This window comes from Rhipicephalus microplus, chromosome 7 (genome assembly GCF_043290135.1).
Source record: "Rhipicephalus microplus isolate Deutch F79 chromosome 7, USDA_Rmic, whole genome shotgun sequence".
In the NCBI taxonomy this organism is placed as follows: domain Eukaryota; kingdom Metazoa; phylum Arthropoda; class Arachnida; order Ixodida; family Ixodidae; genus Rhipicephalus; species Rhipicephalus microplus.
The window spans coordinates 39,898,338-39,922,591 of record NC_134706.1 but is presented as its reverse complement, the minus strand read 5'-3'; the positions used below and the strand labels follow the sequence as shown (position 1 = coordinate 39,922,591).

The 24,254-nt window shown below is 45.1% G+C and overlaps 1 protein-coding gene across 1 annotated transcript in view; it reads right to left on the bottom strand.

Annotated features, from left to right (window-relative positions):
• Positions 1–4,100: 4,100 nt before the first annotated feature.
• Positions 4,101–24,254, bottom strand: part of LOC119179880 (pyridoxal-dependent decarboxylase domain-containing protein 1) — a 35,804-nt gene continuing 15,650 nt past the window's right edge. The window contains exons 11-20 of the mRNA XM_037430999.2: positions 23,594–23,644; positions 20,246–20,323; positions 19,069–19,317; positions 18,345–18,450; positions 17,672–17,730; positions 14,792–15,029; positions 13,908–14,026; positions 13,094–13,186; positions 11,652–11,754; positions 4,101–4,858 (exon numbers count right to left, since the gene is read on the bottom strand). Coding sequence (XP_037286896.2) covers positions 4,710–4,858; positions 11,652–11,754; positions 13,094–13,186; positions 13,908–14,026; positions 14,792–15,029; positions 17,672–17,730; positions 18,345–18,450; positions 19,069–19,317; positions 20,246–20,323; positions 23,594–23,644 — 1,245 coding nt within the window. The 3' untranslated portion in view covers positions 4,101–4,709. The remainder of the gene's footprint in view (positions 4,859–11,651; positions 11,755–13,093; positions 13,187–13,907; positions 14,027–14,791; positions 15,030–17,671; positions 17,731–18,344; positions 18,451–19,068; positions 19,318–20,245; positions 20,324–23,593; positions 23,645–24,254) is intronic.

Here is a 24,254-nt window from a genome sequence, read left to right as displayed (position 1 = left end):
GTTTAGAGAGAAAATCTCTGACATATGCAAAGGTCTTAGCCCCGCAATCGGTGGAACTCCCAGCCCTCCCAGAGTAGAGTACATATCGTACTGTAAGTCATTGAACATGTGTTCTAAACTCAATTATAGTGCATGCGTAAATAAGTTCGTAGGGAGTGTTTATCCACAGCAGAATGACTTGACGATATCTTTTGGACTTGGACATTTCCGTCAAAAGTTAGTTTCGCCGCAAGGTCGACGCGATGAATGCGATAGCAAGAAATTGGAACGACACACGAACAGCAACAGTAGACAGCTCGATATACTCGGAGCGCACCACTAAAACATAACAAAGGACGCTTGAAAAGAATGTCCATGTATACACAGGACAAGCGTGAACTAGCAACTGTGACAGTTATTACGCATTTGTGTAGAGCAACGCGCTGCAAGCCTCGACAATACATAATCTGACACTTCTGCTTCCTTTTAAACTGCGGGGCATGGAGTGAACCCACTGCGTCTCCTGCCATGCGACGGCTTCTGACGAAAGGTGTACCTATAGAATATTGAGCGACTTGAAGGTAAAACGTGGTGAACGCAATTGTGTTCAAAGCGTCTCAATGGGTTCACGGACATTGCAGCATGACGTGACGGGTACAACTCTCGACGTAACAGCGGCAAATCAGACATAAATCTGCTCTTGGAGCACGTAGGAAAAAATTAGCTGTGGCTTAACTCAGTAATGCCTGGGTGTGTGCAGCGAATGGAACGGCTAACGTTGTAGTTTATCTTGGCCATCTGTACGGTTACGCTTCTCGGTGCGCGCGGCTCGTTCTTCCTCCGTCTCCTCAGCTTGCTGCCTCCTCAACTTTGTTACGACGATGCCTCGCTTCTTTCAGCCGGCCCAACATACTTCCCATATCTGCCGACGAATCTCACCAGCCAGTTCCTTCTCATTCGTCATGCCATCATGACAGATGGCGCGGCCAGCGGCGATGCCAATTGCGGTGGTTGCTAGGCACAGTGTAGCAACGGCTCATCACGCGGTGTGGCCACCGGCTACAGTGAAACAGCTTGAATACGGCCAGTGTTGCTCTCGCTACAAAATGATGAGTGAATGGTCGTTCAGCGACCCCGACAGCGATTTTTTTAGATGTAGGCTGCATGCATGCAGGACGCAGATTTCGCACACCTAATAGAACCACGTGCTGACGCGTCAAGATAATGTTCACCGCGGTGGGGCTGGCATGCAGATACACTGCGACGTAAACTTGAAAATCAAAGTAAAATGTGCCTGACTATGGTGTGTGGAGACTGGAGAGCGTTATCACATGCCAAGGAAACCAAAAATCTCCCTTTTGCAATGATTCATTAACGTGTCAGTGCTCATTTAATATAGCAAGCTTCGCAAAAATATCATTGAACCAATTTTGCCAAAATGAGAAAAAGGGCAAACTCGCGACGTCACGCTGATGTCCGCTAAAGCCCCTAAACCTAGTGATTTAACTTCCATGAGTTGATATAGCGCGAAATTCAAAACATGAAGCTCTCGAACCTTTTCTCTTTGAACAGTTTGCATTTTCGCGAAATAATTTATGTCTAAGCCAATTCGATGTTTTACTTTAGCGTACCCAGTGATATGTTTTGTTCACAATAATGTGCAAAACGTTTTTGCTAGTTGTGCTGACTAGTGGCTCAGAAAGAGGTGGATACAGCGAGCTTTGGGTGAAATGAGCCTTCTGTGAACTAAAGATGCCTTTTATTTTGTAGTGTACCCTCGCCTATGTCTAATTTACTGAAGGCAACACCGTGTTCAACAAGTTGTCCGACGTGCCACTTTCGGTGCGACACATAAAAAGCATTTTTCTCTCATGAAAATCAGCATAACCGAAATCAAACTTGTACCGATTTATACCCAGACATTTGATTCAATTTATTTGATTCAAATTATTCCGGAATCGCATCTGTAAATGCGCGCCACCCTGTGTGTCACCAACTGCCTACATTTTCAGCAGACGAATGCATCGCGCACTTTCTTCTCGAAGGTGATTACGACGCAAGCACAGCAGCTGCATACAGTGCTATGGTTGTTGTTGACGTAGGGTGCATGCACAATATTGCGCAACGAGAAGATTGATTTGGGGCACGTCAGATGCTTGACGTGCCAGCGGTTTGAAATCAAAGTTCAGAAGAGCTGGCACAGCTTCATTCCACGTCGGATGACATCGCCAGCTTCTTTTTCACGCTTCAGAAGAGGCACGCGAGCCATGTTTACATCCTGGCAAGGCGTGGCGGTCTGTAGCGGATATCGTGACATCATTCGATACCCACCATGGAGGACAGAGCAGCTCCCCGTTTCCCTTTCAGTTGTGACTTATCGTTCATCGCTCAGATTCTCGACGGGCAAATTGAACCACCCTAGCTGTTCCAGGACTGTGAATACTATTTGCAAACGGCATTATCTCAGTATAGTCGGAAATCACGGAGTTCCCCTTTAAGCGCAGAAAGGTGGCTTTCACCTTGAAGTTGTCTCGGAGAAGTGCAAAAAACACTGCACAATTTTTAATGAATATATCATCAATCATACACGACACACAAGCTCGAAAAAGCTGTCAGTTTTATTTGCAAAAAAGTGCGTTTCTGACTAGATGTATCACAACAGTTTTTTTAAGGCGAAGTATGCAGGCTGCCTGCACGAGATGGATGAGAAAACAAAAAGAATACTATCAGGAACTTCACTCGCTTTCGCTCTGGAATAGACAAGGTCTTACTTAAAACTCATCAAATGCATAGGGAATAAAGCGAAGCAGAAACCCTCCCCACAAAAAAGGAGAGAAGACTGAACAACGAGAAAAACACTCGCCACTCCAATATAATAAAAAAATAATCGCAAACAAAGGAACAAGATGAAGAAACAGAGTTGGTGAGAAAGTGAGCGGTGACTGGAGAGGAGTGCCCAATGCCCCCCAAAAAAAATGGGAGCTACAATAAACATGGTCCCAGCTGGAAAGAAAAAGAACAAGAAAGTTCCAGGCATGAACCCTAGTTTCTCCGGAAATGATATGTTTGGATGACATGTTCTTTCTCTCGAGAGCAGAGGTACCAATGCACGAGCTTTTCCGGTTCTAAAGCCACTGGCTTTCCGACACTGCCAAGGCTTCCACTTCCTTATATTACATCTAAAGGGCATAGTCTGTGAGCCTCCTTTTCAAAAGTAGACGCCCGAGTAATTACAGCAGCGGTGTAACTAGTTAAAAAAAGAATCAAGTAAAAGGTTACAAAAACAAACTCCAGCTCTTGTTCCCTTTACCTTATCCTTTTTGCACTATTTACTCATGTTAAAGGTCAATTCCCACCAACTAGCCCAACTAAGATTGCAGTAGTGTTAGGCCTTGTAATATACACACTATTATTTCGGGACCTCTTGCGAAGAAGTAACCTATTAATTTTGCATTCTTAGAGATTGGCGAACCCTTTTGTGGCAAAACCTCCATCCAAAGTTCAAACCACTTTTAACCAATGTGGAGCTGCTAACAGAGGAGCATTAGGGGGCATACTAGGATGGCCCGACGATGAGGTCTGCTGTTGACTTCATAAATGCTTAAGCCGCAATGCCTCCCGAACGAAAGCTTGTGACTGCTCATAAACCAACGTCACAGCTGTTACCTGTCGAGTCCATAAAATGCACGCAAAGCTGAAGCTGTGAGCTGCGCTGTTTTCACACAAGGTTAAGACAGCAGAACCATTCCCTAGCATGAACACAAAAGTGTTGCAAAATACTAGCAGGGTTATTAAAAGGTGGCACTGCACAAGATGCACTGCACACAATGAAAAACAGACAGACAAGTACCAAAGGCTCTGGACATGCTAGCAATACTGTACTTGAGCTGGCCTTTTAGTAGTATAAACCGCCATGGAGGCTTTTAAGAGCTTGCCATAGTACTAGAAGCTGCTGGTAACTATTGCCAACATGTTCAAGCTCACAGAGTTGCACTATTGGGACCAGCGGGTAACTGCTGTGTGGGTTCACAAGTGCGAGCAGCTGCGCAGCTTACAACCAAAAACCTTTGCCAAGGAATTGTGCACAATATTTCTCACAACGCACCAGCAACCGGTATAAGTTCTTTAACAGCGAACTAAAACTAAATGCTACCAGCTTTATTTTACTTGATTGGACCAAACAAAAAAGTTTAACAAAACACCACCGCATGCGGCCAGCTACTTTTGCTCCCCAATCAGAACAGCAAGATTCCTGTGATTGCATGACAACAAGCAAAGAATCCAATCAGTGCTTATGTGCCTCCGTCAACCATCAATCGCTGAGCTGGTTTCAAGCACCGGTTAAAGACAAACAGCCAGGAGCCTTATGGACCCCAATCATGTTCCTCTGTGCTGATATCTGGTGCCTGTGGTATTTGGTACCTGCCACTGTAGGCCGGTGGCACCCAATACCAGCAGCCCACATAATTTCTTGAGCTTTTTTTTTTAGTTTTGCTCATCAGTCTGCCTCGAATGCAGTGGCATGCAAAACATCCCGCATTCACTCGGAAAGCCAATGGCCCAAAACAACACCGATCGTCCATTCTCTACGCACTGGTACTGCTCTGTGGCCGTGTGCGCGATGGTGCTCGAACCTGCGGCACCTAACCCCATTCTGTTAACTCCCTTCGAGTCTCGTCCCACAATCCCCCACTACAACCTCTGTCACACTTCTTCTGAGTTGCGCTCTCTTAATGCTGTGCTTTGGTCTCGAGGGCATTTGCGGCTGGCACGACCACTTGGGCTTGCGGAGGAGGCTTGTTGGCCAGTACCGGCGTGCCGTCGCCCTGCTGGATTTGCATGTGGTACTTGTAGATGTTCTCCGTACTCTCGACGAGCCCTGGTGAAGGAGGGAAGAGAAGAGTCAGTATGCAGCCAAGACAGTCCGGTGCCGCTTCGAGACTTGCAATCTGGCTTTTTCACAATACTGTGGCACATGCACCCTTCCCCCAGCAGAGAAGTTATAAAAGGCCTTATGATCTCAAACACTTCAATTCATTGAATACCAGTGATATCAGCCCAACCAAAATAGCAAAGGACAGCACAGAAAAATAAGGCAGACAGGTTGGTGACCTCTCAGCCTTTTGTAAATAGGAAAGGGTTGTGCAAAAAACACGCAGCATACAAGAGAAAAACACAACACTTCCCTCGAGTGCTCTGTTTTCTTACGCAATCCTTCCTTTCTGAATCAATGTACCAAGCACATTACCATGTGCTTAGCCTTTGATAAGGCATAAGTAAAACTAATCAAAACAAAGTTTCAACTTACATGAAAACGGCATCGTTATACAGAAAAATTGTTATAAACAAAAATCCTCAACACTGCATGAATGGCGTGACTATACTTTGTTATAACTGCAATCATTAAAAGTGAAATCTCGATACAACAAATGTCGAGGGACCGCTAAATATGATTCACTATATTGAAAAGTCGTCGTAGTGAAAGTATTAAATATTTGTGCAAAAATTGTTAAGGGGGGATGCTACACCTTCCAAAAACTCTTTTATTTTTGCGAGTACCTCAGTCAAATTTGGAGAGCCTATGTAGATTTTACTGCTGATTTCAAAAATCTAATTCTTTTTTGCTGTGACAATTAGTTTTAAAGATATAATGAACTGCTACTTTTTCAATTAAGGCCTAATTAGCTAATTAACTGTAACTTGGATATTGATGTGCAACCTATAGAACCAATTCGGTATGTTCACAGTGTGCAATAAAGTATAAATCATTGTTCTGGGCTATTTCGAAGCAAAGTTGTGGGATGTTGAATATGACATGAAAAATTTCCCCATCTACACTTGAAACAAAAGATCCATTTAGAGAATTTTCTCCAAAAATTATTACAATAAAACTTACTTTACGACACATCCCCTGCATTTATCTTCGAAACAAAAAAGAAATCGTAATGATGACCCAGATAGAACAAGAGATATTGCTCCGGCATAATGGGAAGCACATGAAAATTGTCATTTTGAGAAATCGAGAAAAAACGTGGGCACACATTTTTATTGCAGAAGATGCAACAAGACAACCTCAAAACGCACCAGAAGCATAGTCTGAATGCATTCTGTGCTCATGCCTCCTCTTCACTAGCTTCCGGAGTTCCAATGAGGCTGTTCTTTTCTTGTTGGAGACAATGCTGCGACGGTGGTCTTTTTCTCTCGCTCTCCTGGCACCAGTACTTGTCGCATTCATGTCCATTTCACCTAAGATTGCCGTTGCAGAATTCAAATTGCCCGTGTTGAAGGGCAGCACTGCTTCTGCAACAGCTGCTTCAACAGCGAACAGGGACGCATGGTGCTCCTTGGGGGCCAAACTCCAGATTACCGAATGTAGGCTCTCGTTGGAGTTCTGCGTTTTGCCGCGTTCGCACCTCTGAAGCAGGGCTCTTTCCGAAAGCCGGGTATAAACCGGTAGTAATGCCTCTGCCACGTCTTTCGGTAGGTTGTAGGCATGCCTGGGGTCGGGCTCACCCTTTGCTTTTGCGGCATTGTGCCGACACCATGAAGTTTCAGCAGCTGGGCACAGACTGTGGTCCGAGCATTCATCAGTGGAGGTGACGTGGCGGTATGTGGCCATCACAGCCTTTTGCATCTCGCCCACGTCACCTTCATGCGATTTCAGAGCCCGGCCATAATATGTGCTCAGCCTGGTGATCAGCTCACCTGTGAGCCTGCCTTTCCCACCAAGGCCTCTTTTCCCATCGCACCTTTGTTTCTGCACCAGGTTTCTCAATGCGGTGCCCATCCGTTTCTGTACATGATTAATACAGTCTTCCTTCTGCACGTCAATGTAACCATACACCTTGGCATCTTGTATGGCGCAAAATGTCCTAGAGTCTCCATCAGACAGCATAGTTGTGTAGCGCAGGCCATGGCGTTCAAGCGACCTCTGAAATAGAATTAGAGCCGCCTCCACTTCCATTTGCCCCGCTTTGCTGTTCGTATTTTTTTGGCATTTGTGGTTAGCCTTCCATTCTTGATAGCCCTCACTACTAGGCTTTGGGCCCACCTCGCAGCCTAGGCAAAAGTTGGAAAGAACGACGTAGTCCAACACGTAGCCACTAAATAATTCGATAACTGTGCCCACGCCGATGTGGGAAGAATGGCCTCGCGTCTTCCACGTGCCGTCGTAGCTAACGGCAATATTGCCCCGGTGGCCGAAGCACAAGTCATCATAAATTGTTCTAACCTTTTCCCCACATTCGCTCATAGCGGACTCAGCCGCTCGCGTTGCAGCTGGTGCCAGCGTGTTCTTCAAATGCCGCTGAAACGTCTTGTGGTGCATACCGCGGTGTGAGATGCCCATTGTTGCGAAAATATCGTTCATTTTCGTTTGGCCGTTGCCGGTAGCCACCATCGCCCTCGAAGCGAGAAGATTTACTTCAAACGGATTGCACGTTTTCGTGCCGTTCGCGCGGGGCGAAGTCCATTCATTCGCGATCTCGCCGCACCTTTCACACTGCACTAGCACTTTCACGGCAAGTCCGTAGTCCCGATCCCCTCTGACGATCGTAGCCGGTCCATGGCAGGCTTTGCAACACAAGGCACCCATTATCGCGTTTAGGATATCTAGATGCATAAGCAGATAAGGAGCAGCGTGGTCCGAGTCCTGTGCGGTTGCCTCGCTACAACTCGCGGTGAAAAAGTCAATTTTCCGTGCAGTTGCTGGCGCCGATGAAAGCCGGTCGAGCGTCGCTTTCTCCCGGGCATGATTTTCAACTTCGGCGTTTGTCACCACCTTGGCGTCGATTCGTAGTCGTCCGGAGTTCGCTTCACCGTCATCGTCGTCGGAGGCAACGCGCTCGGTCGCACCATCGCTGAACGGCCGCGGAGCGTCGACACATCGTTCGTCGGAGTCAACCAAGGGCTCTGATGACTTCGTAGACTTTCTCCCACGACCTTTGCGTTTCCTGCGACCAAATGCGTGCACGGTCCGATACTTTTTTGCGTTTCCAGGCATGGCGATACGATCAGAAGCTTCAGAGTGCTCTGCCGATTTCGAGGCGTCACAGCGGTAACCCTTTCAAAATGGCGTCGGGTCGCGTATGCAGGCGCAAGCCGCGAGCTTCCAGCCAACCGGAAAGCGCCATTTCAGTCACGTGCACCGTTTAGCCAATGGCAGTGAGCGCGGCTCTTCGTCTTTGAGGCCCCGTTTTTCGAGCCGGGGAAACGCTCAATGTTGCTTACCGAATAAAAAAAAACAGCTGAAAACGCGTTCTTTCAAACAAGACCAAAATGGCGCCGATCGAGCGCGTAGTTCCCGCGTATCGTAGAGCCGAAACCTGCGCTATTCGCCCTCAATTTAAAGGGCAGGACGCCCGTTTTCGGTTTTTTAAAGTTGAATAACGATAAAAGTTGATGGTATTCGGCTATGAAATTTTGTAAATAGGTGCGCAATGATGTCGGGAACGCGAAAAGAAGGTCCGCGAAAACTCGATTTTTTGGCTGATTTTCGGTCCCGAAGTGCCGCGTCCCCCCTTAAGGCAAACATGCGAGTCGTTCACCTGTGCTGTTTATACATTCTCAACCACGTTGTGCTCGAATAAACACGAATAAAAAACAATACTAAGTATTATGGAACCAGTGCGTGTTTTTTTGGGGAAGAGCGCAATCTATCCTGACGTGGGCAGCTTGCCTGCTGAAAGACGAACTCTTGAGCGAACGCATACTTCTTACGCACTGGGAAGCATCAGCGTTTAATACCGAACCTTCATGTAGGTTCGCACGCGCTTTTGCAGCGTCGTCTTCACTCCCATTACCGTTTTCTTATTACTATAAATGGTACAGATCTTATCGGCCATCATCTAAGCACACGTGCACTCTTCGTCGTTGCACTGTGTGTAGTGTTTGGGCGTTAGTGAAGCATGCAGCAGTAATCGTCAGCGACTTCATCCTGTAGGCCACTTGCGTCACATTTCTCACTGTCGTAGCCTTCTTTTCATGCTGCTTCCGTAGCTCAACGAACAAAAAGGCTAGAAACCAGCACGCAGGTCAAGCTGCCCGACGAAAACAAAGGCGGGCGAAGCTTGACACGAAAAAGAAATTCCAGGCGATGATCATGGTGATGGGGCTATCATACATTTGGATAGGGCGGGCAGATAGAGAAATACGCTATGATAGTGGCAGCTACGGAGCTGGGAATTAATTTTACAGCTGCAAGTACATTCTTAAAATTGCTATTCCTTGTTTTAAAATGTGAAGATGCAAGGGGGATGAAATTCGATACGTGATTCTGAAACATAAGGTATTCTGAAATTCATAGTGGTGAAAGCAAACATGGGAATGAACATTTGCCAATGAACATTTCGCGAGGAACTTTCGAAAAAGTCGTTAATCTGAAAAAATCCTTATAGTGAGGCTCGCTATAACGAGATTTGACTGCACAATGGTGACTGATGGGACACGCTGCTGCCACCACATTCACTCTCAAACGTAAAAGTGGAACAGCGGGCTGCCGGTTCAAGTTTAGGCAGACCTACAGTGACATCCAGTTTTCGTTTCTCACGACATTACACGCATTAGCCAATCGGTGATGGCAAAGTACCATGATGACGCAGGACACCAATAATAGAACTCTTAGAGACTGTACCCCTCGCTACTAGGACAAAATGAACAAGAAATACATACAGTGCGCACAAATTGACAGGTGACAATTTTTTCGGCTGCTATGAGCCATTGCTCGCGATAACCATGTCATGTTGCTACAAATCAGGCCGCTAGTTGTAATTTTGGTTCCGCCGCAAGTGCTAAGTCAAGATGCCGCCAATATGACACATACCTTAGATGCTGGAAACTAAAGTAGGTGCATTACATTGCCCTAAATTTTTACTTTTCAATCTGCGAATACCGTTCCTTGGCAATCCTTACAATCGCACACATGCTTCACATGGCAACCGCACAGGCAGTTGAGAGAAAGAAAACCTCAAATCAATACGAAAAATGCCTGGCTCCGACCAGGAAGATTGTAAGTAGGGGCAGCCTCACTCAAGGAAACAAGGTGTGGACTTCAGACGCTGCAGTCACTGCAATGACAGTTCCCCTAGGGCCCTCAGCACACCAGTCATGGTCAAATTTTATTTCGGAGCCATGAATAGGACTGGTGTAGCATGACAGAAATGCGACAATGGATATTTCACCAGTTATTGTCACATCGCTGCCACGTTTCATAGCCCAATACAAGTCTATTTATAATAAACATAGATTAAGCTAGCTAAATTAACAATTAATACTATACAGTTAAACGCGACTGTTTTGAACTCTGATAAGACGAGTTATCCCTTGAACAGTTGATGTCTGATTACCCAAATGCCCAAAATTCCGGACGTGCCTGATTTCCTGGACTTGTCTCCGGCACTATCCAATTCCCCATAAAATCAATGTATTAAAGTCTGAAAGTTCGGACGCTTATAGCCTTCGCCATCCGATTTTCCAACTTTTTACTGCTAGCCGCAGCCTCCGCTAGCCGCAGTCACCATTAACACTGCCATTTTGGTTGTTCTTGTACCCTCGAACCCACCGTAGTTACATCGCACACGCGCGTTGTGGCTGCCGCACCCTTGAAACTACAATTGATGCAATTTAGCGCATGCCAATTCGTTGCCAGCCGTAGCTTATAGCCAAATCTGTGGTTAATCTTCACTGTGTTCATTCACGTGTTGTTCTGTCAGCTTCATGGTAGATTGTGTGCTTCTGCACGCTATGTTCAGCGTTGACGTTTCACAGCCTTCAGCAGCCACCGAGTTTCTATATGTGTGGCGCTGTGCTTTTCGTCAAGCGAATTCGCCAAGACAGCCATCTTGCCCGGAGTGGAAAGTGTGTGGCGAACTTCAGTCCGCAGACGTTTTCTTCTCAATCTGCGCGCTGTCGGTGTTTTGATTCCAGCTGGGCTAACCTTTCAGGGCTTCACTGACACTGAAAAAGACAGCGATATGTGTGCAGAATCGACCGATGATGAAATCATTCAAGTTACGAAGGATTCCAACAACTCTGACACAAAGATCGAAAAGGCAGCGCCTACATGAACGAGCTCGGAGTAGATGTGAGCACTGATGACAGTCATTGGGGTACAGAGACAGCATGACCTTGGCTGAAATTGAGGCAGACATCATCGTGGGCAAACGGAACGCCGTGCAAAAGACAATAAGCGACCTTTTGGACCAAAGTGTCCATTGAGGTAGTGCCAGCCACATAAAATTTTTGTTCGTTTTATTTTTTTTTAATAAATAGCTATCTTGGAGTCACTTAAATGAAGCACTGACTGGATTACAACAAGAATCTTGTACTCCTGCCATGACACTCTCCCTCCATGAAAAATAGCTGTAAAAAAGGAGCGTTTTTGTGGGCATTCGTTTTTCCGGACTGTTCGACTTTTCGGACATTTTCGTGGTTCCTTAAGGGTTCGAGAAATCAGACGTCAACTGTATAAAACTACTCTCAAAAACGGTAATGCTTCAACATCAAGAACATAGAAAAGTCTATGGCTACATCAACAAAAATAAATTCGTCCATCATGGCACAGATGCGTTCGGTCATTCTATTCAACTTGGCTCAAAGAACAAAGAATAGGTGATTAACTAAACAACATCGAATGCTTGGTAGTTTTGGCTTTACAGTGAACTCCACCAGCTTACCGGATGTAATGTTGAAGCTTCGGCCACGAATACCACTCTCCTTGGAGGTCGGTGACCACCAGTTGAAAAGGGAGCCCACGATGGGAACATGCCTCAGAAGGCCCTGAAAAAGAGAAAATACAAAAAAATTTATGCATTTCATCATGCACTTGCCTGATACGACACGAAGGCCACAGCTGTCACTTCTTTTTTTCTCAATGGACTGTATTTATCCTATCCCAGCCTTTCCCGCAAGTATTTCACACCTAACACAATTCTGCACCGACTTCATGATCGCCCACTTTCGACCAGAAAACAACCCGTTCTGATTAGGCCACCATGCCATGTATTATCATGTCCCCATTTTGGGTGATCTGTGACATCGTGCTGATATCACATAGTCTCATCACTGCTCAAACAAGGTCACGCTGGACCTTGTTCATTCACGAGACCTTGTGAAACCTTGGGATCTCGCCAAGTCTTGCACAAATCTTGTGGGCAGTAGTGCAAACAGCCACTTAAGGTTTATGTCTTAAAATGAAACACCTTTTCAGACAGGATCGAAAAAGAATCTCTTGGCAGATTCGAAAGCTATTCACCATTGCTTTAGCAGCTTGTGGTCAAATAAATCAGAGAAATCAAGTGACCAATCAGTCTATTGGTATGGCCAAGTTTCTTAAGAGGGATGCCTAATAACGGTGCGTTGCTACCGTATTGATGATCACATTAACAACATCAATGCTGTGCACCGCTAAAAAATAATCACTAGCTTTCCCTCAGCTATATGCTTTCAACACGGCACAACTCCTGGCACTAGCCACTCTTTAGAAGCGCAATCTGTGCTAACCTACACGCGAAATGCGCACACAAGCTGCGATTTGAGACACTGGCTGCGTCTCAATAAGTTCCACAGACTTCTTCACCAAAATTCCATCTTTACAGCTGAGAAGAAAAATTAACTGAGGTTGAACCCTGGCACGCCTAGTTGTGACGAGTGAAAGGTGCGTGTGCTCTCAGCTCTTTCGCATTGAATGCGAGGAATAGCATTTGTTGAGGTGTAGAGACGAGCGGACAAGCTGAGCGTACCAAAGGCAACAGTGAAACAAGCAAGCGTGAAACTTTGATTATTGAACGCTTCCAACTCCACTAATGTTCCCTGGAGAACCACGCATAAATGCCTTGCCACAACTGAATTTGAACCTCTAGAGTGATTTAGGGGCCTTTTTCATTATTTTTTTCAACCTTTCCCTGGTCATGTGGTACCACAGTGGCGAGTCTTCAAAAGTGCAGCTGCAATGCCTCTCTGCAGAAGATTGCATTGTGCGCGGCAACACCTGCCACACTTGCAATAAGCAGTTTAAAGTTATTGAGACTTGATGACTGACCTAGGGAGATGGGGAGTAATACCGCCTTCTCTCAAAAGAAAGGGTAATTACTGAGCAGTGCGTTCGGGACTCTCTCACCTCCTGGAGTATCTTCTCCTCGTTCTCCTGCTGGAGACCCTTGCTCGCTTCTTGAATTCCTTGTTTCACCAATTCGGACATTGACTCAAGTGCCTGTCATCAGCGGAGAGGATAGAAAAATTCAGGCACGACACACTCAACTTTTCATGAATGTACAACACTGATAGATTGAAATGCGACATTTTTCTTAGACATAAAATGAGATCTATCAGCGACTGTTCGTTTCAATCTTCATTTTCATTCTTCGTTTCAATCTGCGAGATCCTTATGCACATGGGAGTACCGTTTCATTTATATTGGCTATGGTCAGTGATGTTATAAAACAGCAGATAACCTTTGCTAGCCGACATTATCCAGCATTAACCAACACTTCCCATCATTCAGTCTGTTTCAGCTGTCATTTAGGAAACATGTGGCAACATTGAGCTACAGTTGCCAATACTAAGGCAACACCATCTCAGACTACTAGCTACGTTGCCCTTATGGCCAGTTTAAGAAAACATAAGCAAGCACTAGCCGGCAACAATCACAATTCAGCCAACGCAAGCCAATGCTAGCAAGCACTGAAAGTAGGCGTGTACGTACAATAGGAGAGGTGCTCACAGCATGCGAGTAAACGCGGCAGTTCTGGACATCAATCATTAACAACTTTTTCAGAAATTGCAAGGGGGACATGCTAAGGTGTACCCTCGCACATAAAAGCCGCAAGCACTCTTTTAAGAATTTTTTTTTCCAATCGAGCAAAGGCCAAGTTGATAACTCTGACTGCAGTGGCCAAATCCTGCGAGACGGCAATACGAAGCAGGGTAGCTACCTTTGTGGATTCCTCCAGCTCTATGCCCGCTCCCAGGACAAGCCCAACCAGCTCCTCGATGTCGAGGTCATCCGTGACCATGCCAAATCGCACGCAGGACAGGCCGTCTTCACTTTCACCTGAGGAGAAACCCAAAATGTGTAGCAGTTCGGAATAGGCGCACATTTGACCCAACCATGCAACGAGCAGTAAATCCTGCGAAGCTCGTACTTAGACTTCATTTAATAACTTATTAAACATTTTTTCTCCTTTATACTTACGTATAACAGTGCTGCATTTCAGGCCTCAGGCAGGAGTGGCCACTGCATACAATGCAGGGCAGCGCGACGTACATTTACGCGTGTATTCATCACGAACCCTTGCACTCATTGTTCTCCTAATCACTGTAAATGTGCAATTAACCACGTAACAAAATAAGCAGAGAAAAAGCTTTTGTCTGACTTGGTTCGTGTATATAAACCTAGTTTGTTTATTAAGCAAACCAAGGGCACAGAAATTAAACGAGACTAACACAAGGACAAGGTTATTATGAAAGTGTAGTTGAATCCAGATACTAGAATCTGAAGCAAATCACTGAAAATTTCTATACATAGACAATTTGATATACGTTTCAAATATTTCAAATATAAAATATGTAACTGTACAAAACAATGGTGCAAAGGAATGCACATACTCCAGTGCTCAAAGCGGTTTTCGTGCTACAATGCAAAGTTATATAACACACATATAATAACACTTCAATTGATGAGGGCTCGACTGTATTAGGCATAGATGACAGAAAACGCCATCTCAGCCTCTCTCACTACCCTTGTCCACTTGCACCTAAAAAGTTTACCAAGTTGGAAAGTTACCTGCACGACTCGTACCCACAGCATCTGACTCACCGAGAGAAAAGGCCGAATCCGTGTTCTTCAACTTGAGCACGAGCTCCGAGTTGAGCTGGTTGAGCTGGATCCGGTCCTTCTCATTGAGCGAGTCGACGTGTCCGATGTAAGCGTTCGGCACAAACCGCACGCCACCCAGGCCCGCCCAGTGACACACTTCGACCAGCTCGAGGTTGTCGTGTTTGCTGAGAGCCTCGCGGAACTTGCGCTTCTGTCGGACCGTCGCGTTCAGGATGGCCTGTCGAGCAAAACACGCATTCATAGAGGAATCCCGATTCGTACTTGTGAATGCAACAGCATATACAACTAGGCCTGTGTGAATAGGTATGTGCTTCGAATATTCAGACTGTTATTACAGTACCCGAATTTGTTTCAATATGGACTTAAAACTTCCGAAGTTTGGTCACATTTACCCTGAATATAACTCGCCTGTTTCATTTTTTTCGTAAAAAATGTGATAGTATAATGCTTTACATGGGCCCACTACGACATTTTAAAACGTAACATACTTTACTACTTATATCTTGCACCCTACTACCACTGCCAAACACCTTTATCAGACACACTGATAGACAGTTGGGTATAAGAAACACCACTGTTGGTAGATTCACATGAGGGCTGATCAGAAACTGAAAACATTTCACCCCGCTCATAAGAGACATCTTGCTTGTAGGCCAGGAATGCTCCACGGCACGGGTCTCTTATAAAAGGGTTTAACTGTATGCAGGTCATCCTACTATTTGAATAAGGTTCGAAATTGTGCAATAGTGATCACTATTTACTTCGACTTCACTTCGAAATAGAAAGAAGTGATGTTCAAACAAGCCTAGATGTAACGTAACGCTTGGTGTACATTAGCGAGGTTTGAATCAAACCACTCGTGCCGACCAAACACCACTGAGCAGAATAAGAGAGGAGAGAAAGAGAAACCAGGCAGTCCCAAAGTAAATAAGACAGGCCTGAGAAAACAGTGCTAAAGTAGCAGTGCAAAAAGCCGAGGTAGTTGGTATTGCATTGTAAAAACAATACCCTGTCCACGTGAATGGCTGGAGTACACACGTATTTCCTACCGCTGTACTCCAGTTGTACTCCAGTTGTAGATAAAAAAAACTGGCAACTGGTGCTACACCAAAACTAACAGAATATTGAAAGCCTCAAACATAAAACCGGCTGAACCTTAATGAAGCATGCAGCAAGCAAACAAAATCAAATTCCTTTCGTTGACGCTTCCTTTGCTATGCCTCAGGCATTCGGGACGACTGGAGAAGCTTTCAAGCAGGAAAAGTCCTCTTTTTGCACTACAATCTGTCGTATAATAAACAAATTCATGTTTTTGACATTAACCACATCAACGAATTCGTACAATAAAAGCTCGTTCATTCGACCCCAGCTAATTCGGGAAACCGGATAATTTGGACGTGTTTGGTGGTTATGGCAAGCATATGATTGATTGATTTGTGGGGTTTAACGTCCCAAAACCACCATATGATTATGAAAGACGCCGTAGTGGAGGGCTCCGGAAATTGCTCGCCAGTGGCCTGGCGAGCATATTGCCACGTTTTATTTCTCAAGTTTTGTTATCGCTCTAAAACACTCAGATGTCACGGGGTCATGACGTGGCCGAAGACAGGAGACTTTGTGTTGGAATTCAACTGTTTATTTGGGCGAACCTGTGCCCGGTAAACAAAAAGTCCGATTACAGTAGCAGTCTTGGACTGATAGTGGCGAACGGAGCGTTGGCCGTCGATCAACTACTGACAAGCGGCGAAGCGCGTCGGCATTTATACTCTTGTCAAATGTTCTAGCGTTATTGCTGGCGGTGGCGTAGGTTCCAGAATAATCTGTACAGTTCGCAGAGTAGGCGTGATCTTATCGAAATGATCTACTAAAGTCCGGAAGCTTCTCGAAAACTGCTGGCGCGGTTTGCGCGGAGAATTGTGTAGTGTTTTGGGGCGATAACAAAACTTGAGAAATATAAGGTGGCAACATGCATCGCTTAATGCCAGTAAACTCTCTTTAGTTAGGCCAGTCATATTTGGCTGCAACCCAGTCAATTCTGACGATCCTAGGAGCACGCCGAGCTCAAAGCACCACAAATGTGCGACGGAACGAAAACCGCGTTCACTGACAACAGAAATATTCACACGCCATCAGAAAGGCGTGATCATCATCTACGATTACATTATGCCGTCATGTGCACAAGATGGTGATTTGATTGATTGATATGTGGGGTTTAACGTCCCAAAACCACTATATGATTATGAGAGACGCCGTAGTGGAGGGCTCCGGAAATTTCGACCACCTGGGGTTCTTTAACGTGCACCCAAATCTGAGCACACGGGCCTACAACATTTCCGCCTCCATCGGAAATGCAGCCGCCGCAGCCGGGATTTGAACCCGCGCCCTGCGGGTCAGCAGCCGAGTACCTTAGCCACCAGACCACCACGGCGGGGCCACAAGATGGTGATGGTGATTCATTAAAGCGTGGGTTCAGAACACATTTCGGTTCAACGTGGGGGACTTGAACCACAGTAGCATTGCAAAGTCACAAACAATAAAATTCGAGGGTCTTTAACTGCTCTATTGCAAAATATGTAGAGTATTCACGTTTTCATCAATAAAATGAAAGTGTATTAATGTATTAGCCCTTTATTTACCGTTACTCTAACGATTCAGCATTCAGTTAATTAGGACACATTTTTCCGGTCTCGTGAAATTCAAATGAAAAAGCTTTTAGTGTACTTTTTTTACTAGTTTTTGTTCAGACAATGTTAAACAACTAACCAGCCCAAAAGAGCGCTCCAGTGCAAGATACAACTTGTGAATACGAAAGTGCATTTCGGTTTGAAGCAATGCTATCGTCCCCGATTGCTCACTCACCAGATGTTTGAGGAGACAGTTGTGCAACTCCTCCACATCCTGAGTCGTCGTGCCGAACACTGCATTGACAAGCACACAAATGCGTTGGTCGACACACCCAGCAGAGCACAGACGGAAACTTTGTCACACAAGCCTACGTAGACAGAAAGGAAGGTACACAGCAAGCAAAGCTTCTCGAGTGCCTTCATGACCAACTGTTACTGTTTGCTCCGTTCCTTCTATCACATTGTGCTGCGCTCCCTCCGACTTTTTCTTTCCTCCATGCCGAAAACGGGACCTTTGCCTACATGGCCAGCAGCAAAAATATTTCAGTTGCTATGAGCAACAGCAGCAGCAATGAATTCGTGTACAGGCAACAATGAAATCATAAATAGACAAGTCACCCTGATAAAAGCTCAGATTGTCGCATCAGAAATGGCTGATCGCCAAAGGGCCTACAATCAAGAAAGCATTATCTTTTTCTAAATTACACACACAAAAACACATGTTTTCTCGCCATCTTTGACAGCAATATTTTTGTGTATCCGCACTTTTATACACTCGCCAGCACTGGCTCCCTTGCAAGCAATGCCGTGGCCAGTAACTCGTAACGAGCTTCAAGTCTAGATGACACCAATGTGTTCAGGAACGTGATGTAAAAGTTACTGCGACCAATGCTTATTTCTTTTATTACCGTGTGCGCTCTCCAGAGGACAAAAGCGAAGGCAGGCCCCATATGGGTCCAGGTCGAGGAGGTCCAGCGCTGCACGAGGGACGTCGCGGTTGAGAACTTGGGCCAGCTGCAGGCAAAACAAAACCTTTATTACAAGAACACTTGCTGGTTATTCGCTCAAAATTTTATGGCGACAACAACATTCGCCAAGGTATTCAAGAGTTCCGGCAAAACAATGTGATGTTGCGCAAGCATACAATATTTTATTACCTGAATTTACGGCACTTTCCGTACCACAGCTAATTGCGTAACAATGTAATACACTGCCAATAAATTTGCAGCACAAAAAAAAATGGACACAAGAGAAGACGTGGCAGACAAAGGGCTGACTAACAGAAATTCACTGAAGGAAACAGCAGACTATAAAGGAGACCTGAGAAAGAAAGAACAATAAAAACAGAACAAAAATGACTGCGCCAATTTCACGAGTGTGGAGCGCCATGCGCGAGACACGAGTACAACTTCCAATATCTTTCACATTAGTTGGATGGGAGTGGCTTTGGCCCAGCACTCGGCACTAGTTCAAGTCAATCTCGCAATCCACAACGTCACGTGTTCTGTAGTAGATGTTTGTCTGGCAAACGCTTATCATTTTTCTGTGTCGTAAATTTATCGACATGAACAATCAACATGCCCAAAGAATAGAATCGCACTTCTTTGTACACTGCACTTAGCAAACACTCACCCAAGAGTTGAGATTGTTGCGATAGGAGGTGTCACGCAAGGAAGGCTCGTCGTCCAGGATGGCGTCCGTCTCTGCCTTCTCCCCGGCAGCGGTGGCCTCGTCCGGCGTGTTGCGCTTGGACTCAGTCTCCGACGAGACCTCGGTCGATCCTTCTTCCTGAGTTTCCTCCTCCTCCTCGACCCCTTCCAGCAGGGCCTCTTCCGGCATATACCGAAATGTCACCACAGGAACAACGACGTCGAACAGCAACTGCGAAGTTAGGCGAAGTACAGGTCTTGCTAGTACCAATGCTGAAGAACGTATCAGTTGCATTCGGGTTCTCAAAACATGCTTCAACCGTGCCATAAGGAAATGAAAAACTGTGCTTGTTGCATAGTCGGCCGTTTCAGAGTATCATTGAATGCTTATTGCAAGCTTAGTTGAGCGCCCACTACGCCATGATTATTTCTGTTGGGAATCAGCGAAGGGCCAACTACGCGTCCACAGGGCAACACACGACCATATGCAGCTGTTCACTTTGTTGATGGTTCCACTACTGATGATGCTTTGTAATAGACTGAACTATAAAACAGCCAGTTGTAGCTCAATTCACACCTTTTGATGGCTGGCACGATTTACACTTCTGCCACGCAATATATGATGCTTAAAGGAGATTCCTTCCTCTACAAAGATTCAATATTTTTTTTTTCTAAAGTAGTTTAAAAAAAATCTTGTGACTTTAAGGTAGAACACATGCTTGTCCCGTAGACAGCCTGGGTTTGATACTCACTCAGCCCTCGAAATTTTTACCTTTTAAAATAATTTCATCTTTTTTTTAGTTTTTCGATCACAGACAAGATTTTCCCCTCACATTCGACGATGCCGATGCCAGAACTTCTGCATAACGAGCTCTTTAATGCTGCCGTGTTAAAAAGCAATTTAAAAAGTACCATTCCCTATTTAATCATGCAGCAACATATAGCAAGTATGCAGCCAAATTGTTTTTTAACGTTCATACATTTATTATTGTCATTGTAGCAGCTTTAATACTACTGAGCGAGATTTGAAAGTCTCTAAAAAATAGTTAATAATGCAACCAGGATGGAGAAAAACCTTTTTTGATCCCACAAAACTTACACACCCTTTATTTAATGAAAAAAAAAGTTGGGAAAAAAGAATAAAGAAGCGTGGCTCTTACCAGAGTTCCAACAGATTTTGTCACCACGTCAGCCAGGGAAAGCACCTGTCCTTCTTTTGACATCGCCCTGGGCCTGCCCTATTAAAAGCAGTGGACAACACTTCTGTTAATAGTACTAGTAGTAGTAGCACTCTAGTTATTCTGGTGTAATAGCTATGCCTAAATGAAAAAAATGTTTGCCTAAAATGCCTGTGCATTTCAGGCAAACCAATATTGTCTACTTTTGAATGGTTGATTGATTGATTGATTGATTGATTGATTAATTAAATTTAACATCTCAAAGCATAAAAGAGGCCATGAGAGACATGTTACAAAGAACAGCTTGAAATTAATAATTAGGCTAAGTATTAGTTTACGAGCATCAGTACTCTCAAATTCTGTCCCTCATTGCCAAGCAGCCAAGGCAGCTTGGAACAAATATAATTCAATGACTCCACCCCATAATGGCACCCTAGTTATGCTGTTGTGTATGCTGCCGTTAACCATTTTTGCCACAACTTGCTGAACACGCAATGCTACAAGCACTTTCGGAGTCAATCTTCACCAAATTTCTAAGGTCAAACACGCAACCGTTGCCATGTTCAGCTACGAATTACACATCTACTGAGCATCCATGATCACAGCTCGTTTCACAGTTTCACCTACTCGTGCCCGTCAACATAGCTATAGCTAAGGAGCCTGATAGGTATGCTTAAGCCTGCATATAAAAAGCTCGATTATAATGAATTATTGGTTACAACGAAGTTAGTCTTACCATAAGTACAATGTTACAAATACCATTAAACCTGCTTATAACGAACGTCAATATAAGGAATTCATCGTTATAACGAAGTATTTATATTCCCCGCCATTGCTCCATAGAAGCACATGTATTTGCGACCTCTATGTAACAAAGTAACAGCGGGAGATAACCTTGGTATAACGAATTTTCCCCACAGACAATCTAAAAATTTTGCCCCGCATTTTAGCATTTTGGTACGAGCATGTATCTTCCGCGGCTGTGCCGCTGCCGACGAAGCGCGAAACGGCGACGGCGGGCACGCGGGCCGCGTCCGCATGAGACTGGCAGGCAGGCCTGCACCCGAGCCGGCGTTGCCGCTGTTCTCGCCGCCGCGGTTGCACACGTGAGTGAGCTCCCTTCTACTCCAAACAAAAAAAACAAACTAATTTTGCGCGTTGGCAGTGCCGCGCTTTTAGTTAGCGTCACATATGTGGGGCCGCGCTGCATATGGAGAGAGCTTTGCCGAACAGTTCTCGCGATTTCAGTGTCGCTCACTCTTTATTTTCGACGTCGTGCGTGGGTGCATAGTTTTACTGCGCGTGCAAGATGTGGCCACTAACGACGTCAGCATTGCTTTTTTTATTGAGATAGCAATTATGTATATGGACAGTCTCAGTTGGTTTTTTGTCGCCGTCAATCATGGTATATGTATTAGGTAGTATCAAAAACTCAAGAAAGATAAAAAAAGAAAAAGCCGTCTGCGCTCAGCGCCCAGCTCGTCACGATTGCGCCGACTCGCGCTTATCTCCCACGCGTACTTTGCCCCAGAAACGGGGGGTGAGTTAGATTAACGCCTCCTCTATTTTATGGTTAGATGATTGTGCAGCCGTGCTTATCCTTTGGTGGGGAGAATCGCGTGCCTTCGACTTTGACCAGAACGATTGCATTCAGTTGACGGGCACACAAGGATCACTTCGCTCACTGGACAGGCACCGTTTGCGAAAGGGGTGCACTTTTCAAACACACCGAAGTAACAACTGGGGCACTTGTTAATTTGCACTTATATCTGTACCTGTGGTTACGTTTCGTGCCTCGTTTTGTTTAAACAGCACGTTAAGCGTCAAGCGGTAAATGTTGTTAGTCTGCTCTCGTCCTGTGTATGTTGTTTTAGAGCGTCATTTCTGCATGAGCAGCGCGCTGCACATTTCGATCTGCTTGCTGTTCTCAGCGTTACGTTCCAAGTTGTTATCGCATTCAATGCTTCGCCCTTGCGACGAAATTTCGGACAACCGTGTCCTCACCACCGAGGGTATGTCAGATTAGGCGCTGATGCAAACTCTCCGAGACCACGGTGATGGTCACCAATTTTCGGAAGCGCCGCGCCGTGAGTTTGCAAGCTGGTGGATTTCCCGATTAGCCGATCATTTCTGGTAACACAATGGCGCGTTGTGTGAAATACGATGGACGCGATAGCAAAAAATTGTAATGTTATAAGAAGTAAGGTTGGCAGCCAACTCTTTTTGATTCGATATCGCGGAACTCCTGCGAAACACTAGTGTGAGCAAAGACGACCGTTCCAGGGAGAATTGCTCTTTTCACACAGTCCCTTTGCGTACTGAAATCGCACTGATACTCGCCGAGATAGCAAGCGCGCCAGCGATCGCGACCGCCCTTAAAATCCAAGTTCATTATTGCCACTCAAGCATACTTGAACGACCCCCCTCCCCGCGTTATTTCATGCTCATCCAAGATAGGTAGTTTACTCTGAGAATTCAACGGCAGTTCTAACACGTGGCAGATGTTATCTTATGCACTTTACAGCCGATAGGGATGGGCAGACTCATTTGATCTCTGCTTCAGCAGTGCTAGCGTGATTTTACACGCTTGTGAAGTTACGATGTGTGGGCATGTTATCAGTTTTGACTTGTTACGGAACATGGCGGCGACAGCAAAAACCCGCCGAAAGTGTCCATATAATTGCTATCGCAATAATAACGAAGGTTTTTACTGTAAAATAAGCATCTTGGGTTAGCTCTGCCTTCAGTCGCCCTTTTGTTTAATTCGCGTGTTTATTTTTCGAATTTTCGTACCGAACCTGCCATAACGAAATCCTCTTTACAATTAATTTTTGGTGAATTTATTAATTCAGTTATATTTAGGTTTAACTGTATACGTTTATAACAAATTTTTGGGTATAACGAATTACTTTTGTGGCAGGCCTGACTATGTTATAATGAGGCTCGAGTGTGTAAAGAACATGCAGCTGGCCAATCTGCTGCTCAGCAGCAGTGCATTATTATTATTATTATTATTATACCCATTATTATTTTATTATTATTATTATTATTATTATTATTATTATTATTATTATTATTATTATTATTATTATTATTATTAGGGCTTAAAAGCATAAAGTCTCTGCTCACATACGATCATCCAATCCATCTGCTGCTTTTTGGTTCACTGTGGCGAAGCGGCACAAAAAAGAAATTTGCGCATAACTGCTCGGCCGAAACAGACAACGCAGATCGTTCAGAACTGGCACACTGAACTTTAGTAAAATCAGCCCTTTCATGCGCCAAACAGAAACAGACTTAAAAGCCGCATCATGGCAGCTGCAAACTTACCACGACTTCTATCTCCGGAATCTGGTCCAGCCTTTCCCTTAGCATTTCACTCTGCACAAAGCAAAAAAAATGGATGCAAAAGGTTCTTCAAAACTAGCAGCTCTTCCGTGCACGAATACCACAAATGAGCGAAGCTCCTTAGAAATGGGACACAAACGCCAATGTGCCTAATCTCTGCTGACACTTTAACCAAGGTGGCATGGTGGGGAGCGTGTGGGGAGAGCATCTGCTGCACTTGGTGGCGAAACGACTAAGCGAGGGAATGTGCCGCATGCACAGCGAGCAAATCCAGGCAACGGACCAACCCCAGTGCGGACAACAGGGTGAAGCAGTAGTTTCGCCCATTAGCAGGTTCGAGGGGAAATGGCAGAGACAAAGAAAGAGGGAGGCAGGTGGGAGAAGAGCGCAAGTACACCTGTTGTTTTGCTCGGCACACTTAATTATGTTAGTATTAGGGTTGAACATCCCAAAACTACGGTATGATTATGAGAGATGCCAAAGTAAAGGGCTCCAGAAATTTCGACTATATGGTATTTTTTGAAGTGCACTGACAAGGCACAGTACACGGGCCTCTACCATTCCGCCTTCATCGAAATGCGACCCCCCTGACCGGAATCAAACCCGTGAGCTTCGGGTCAGCAGCCGAGCACTGCTGCTATTG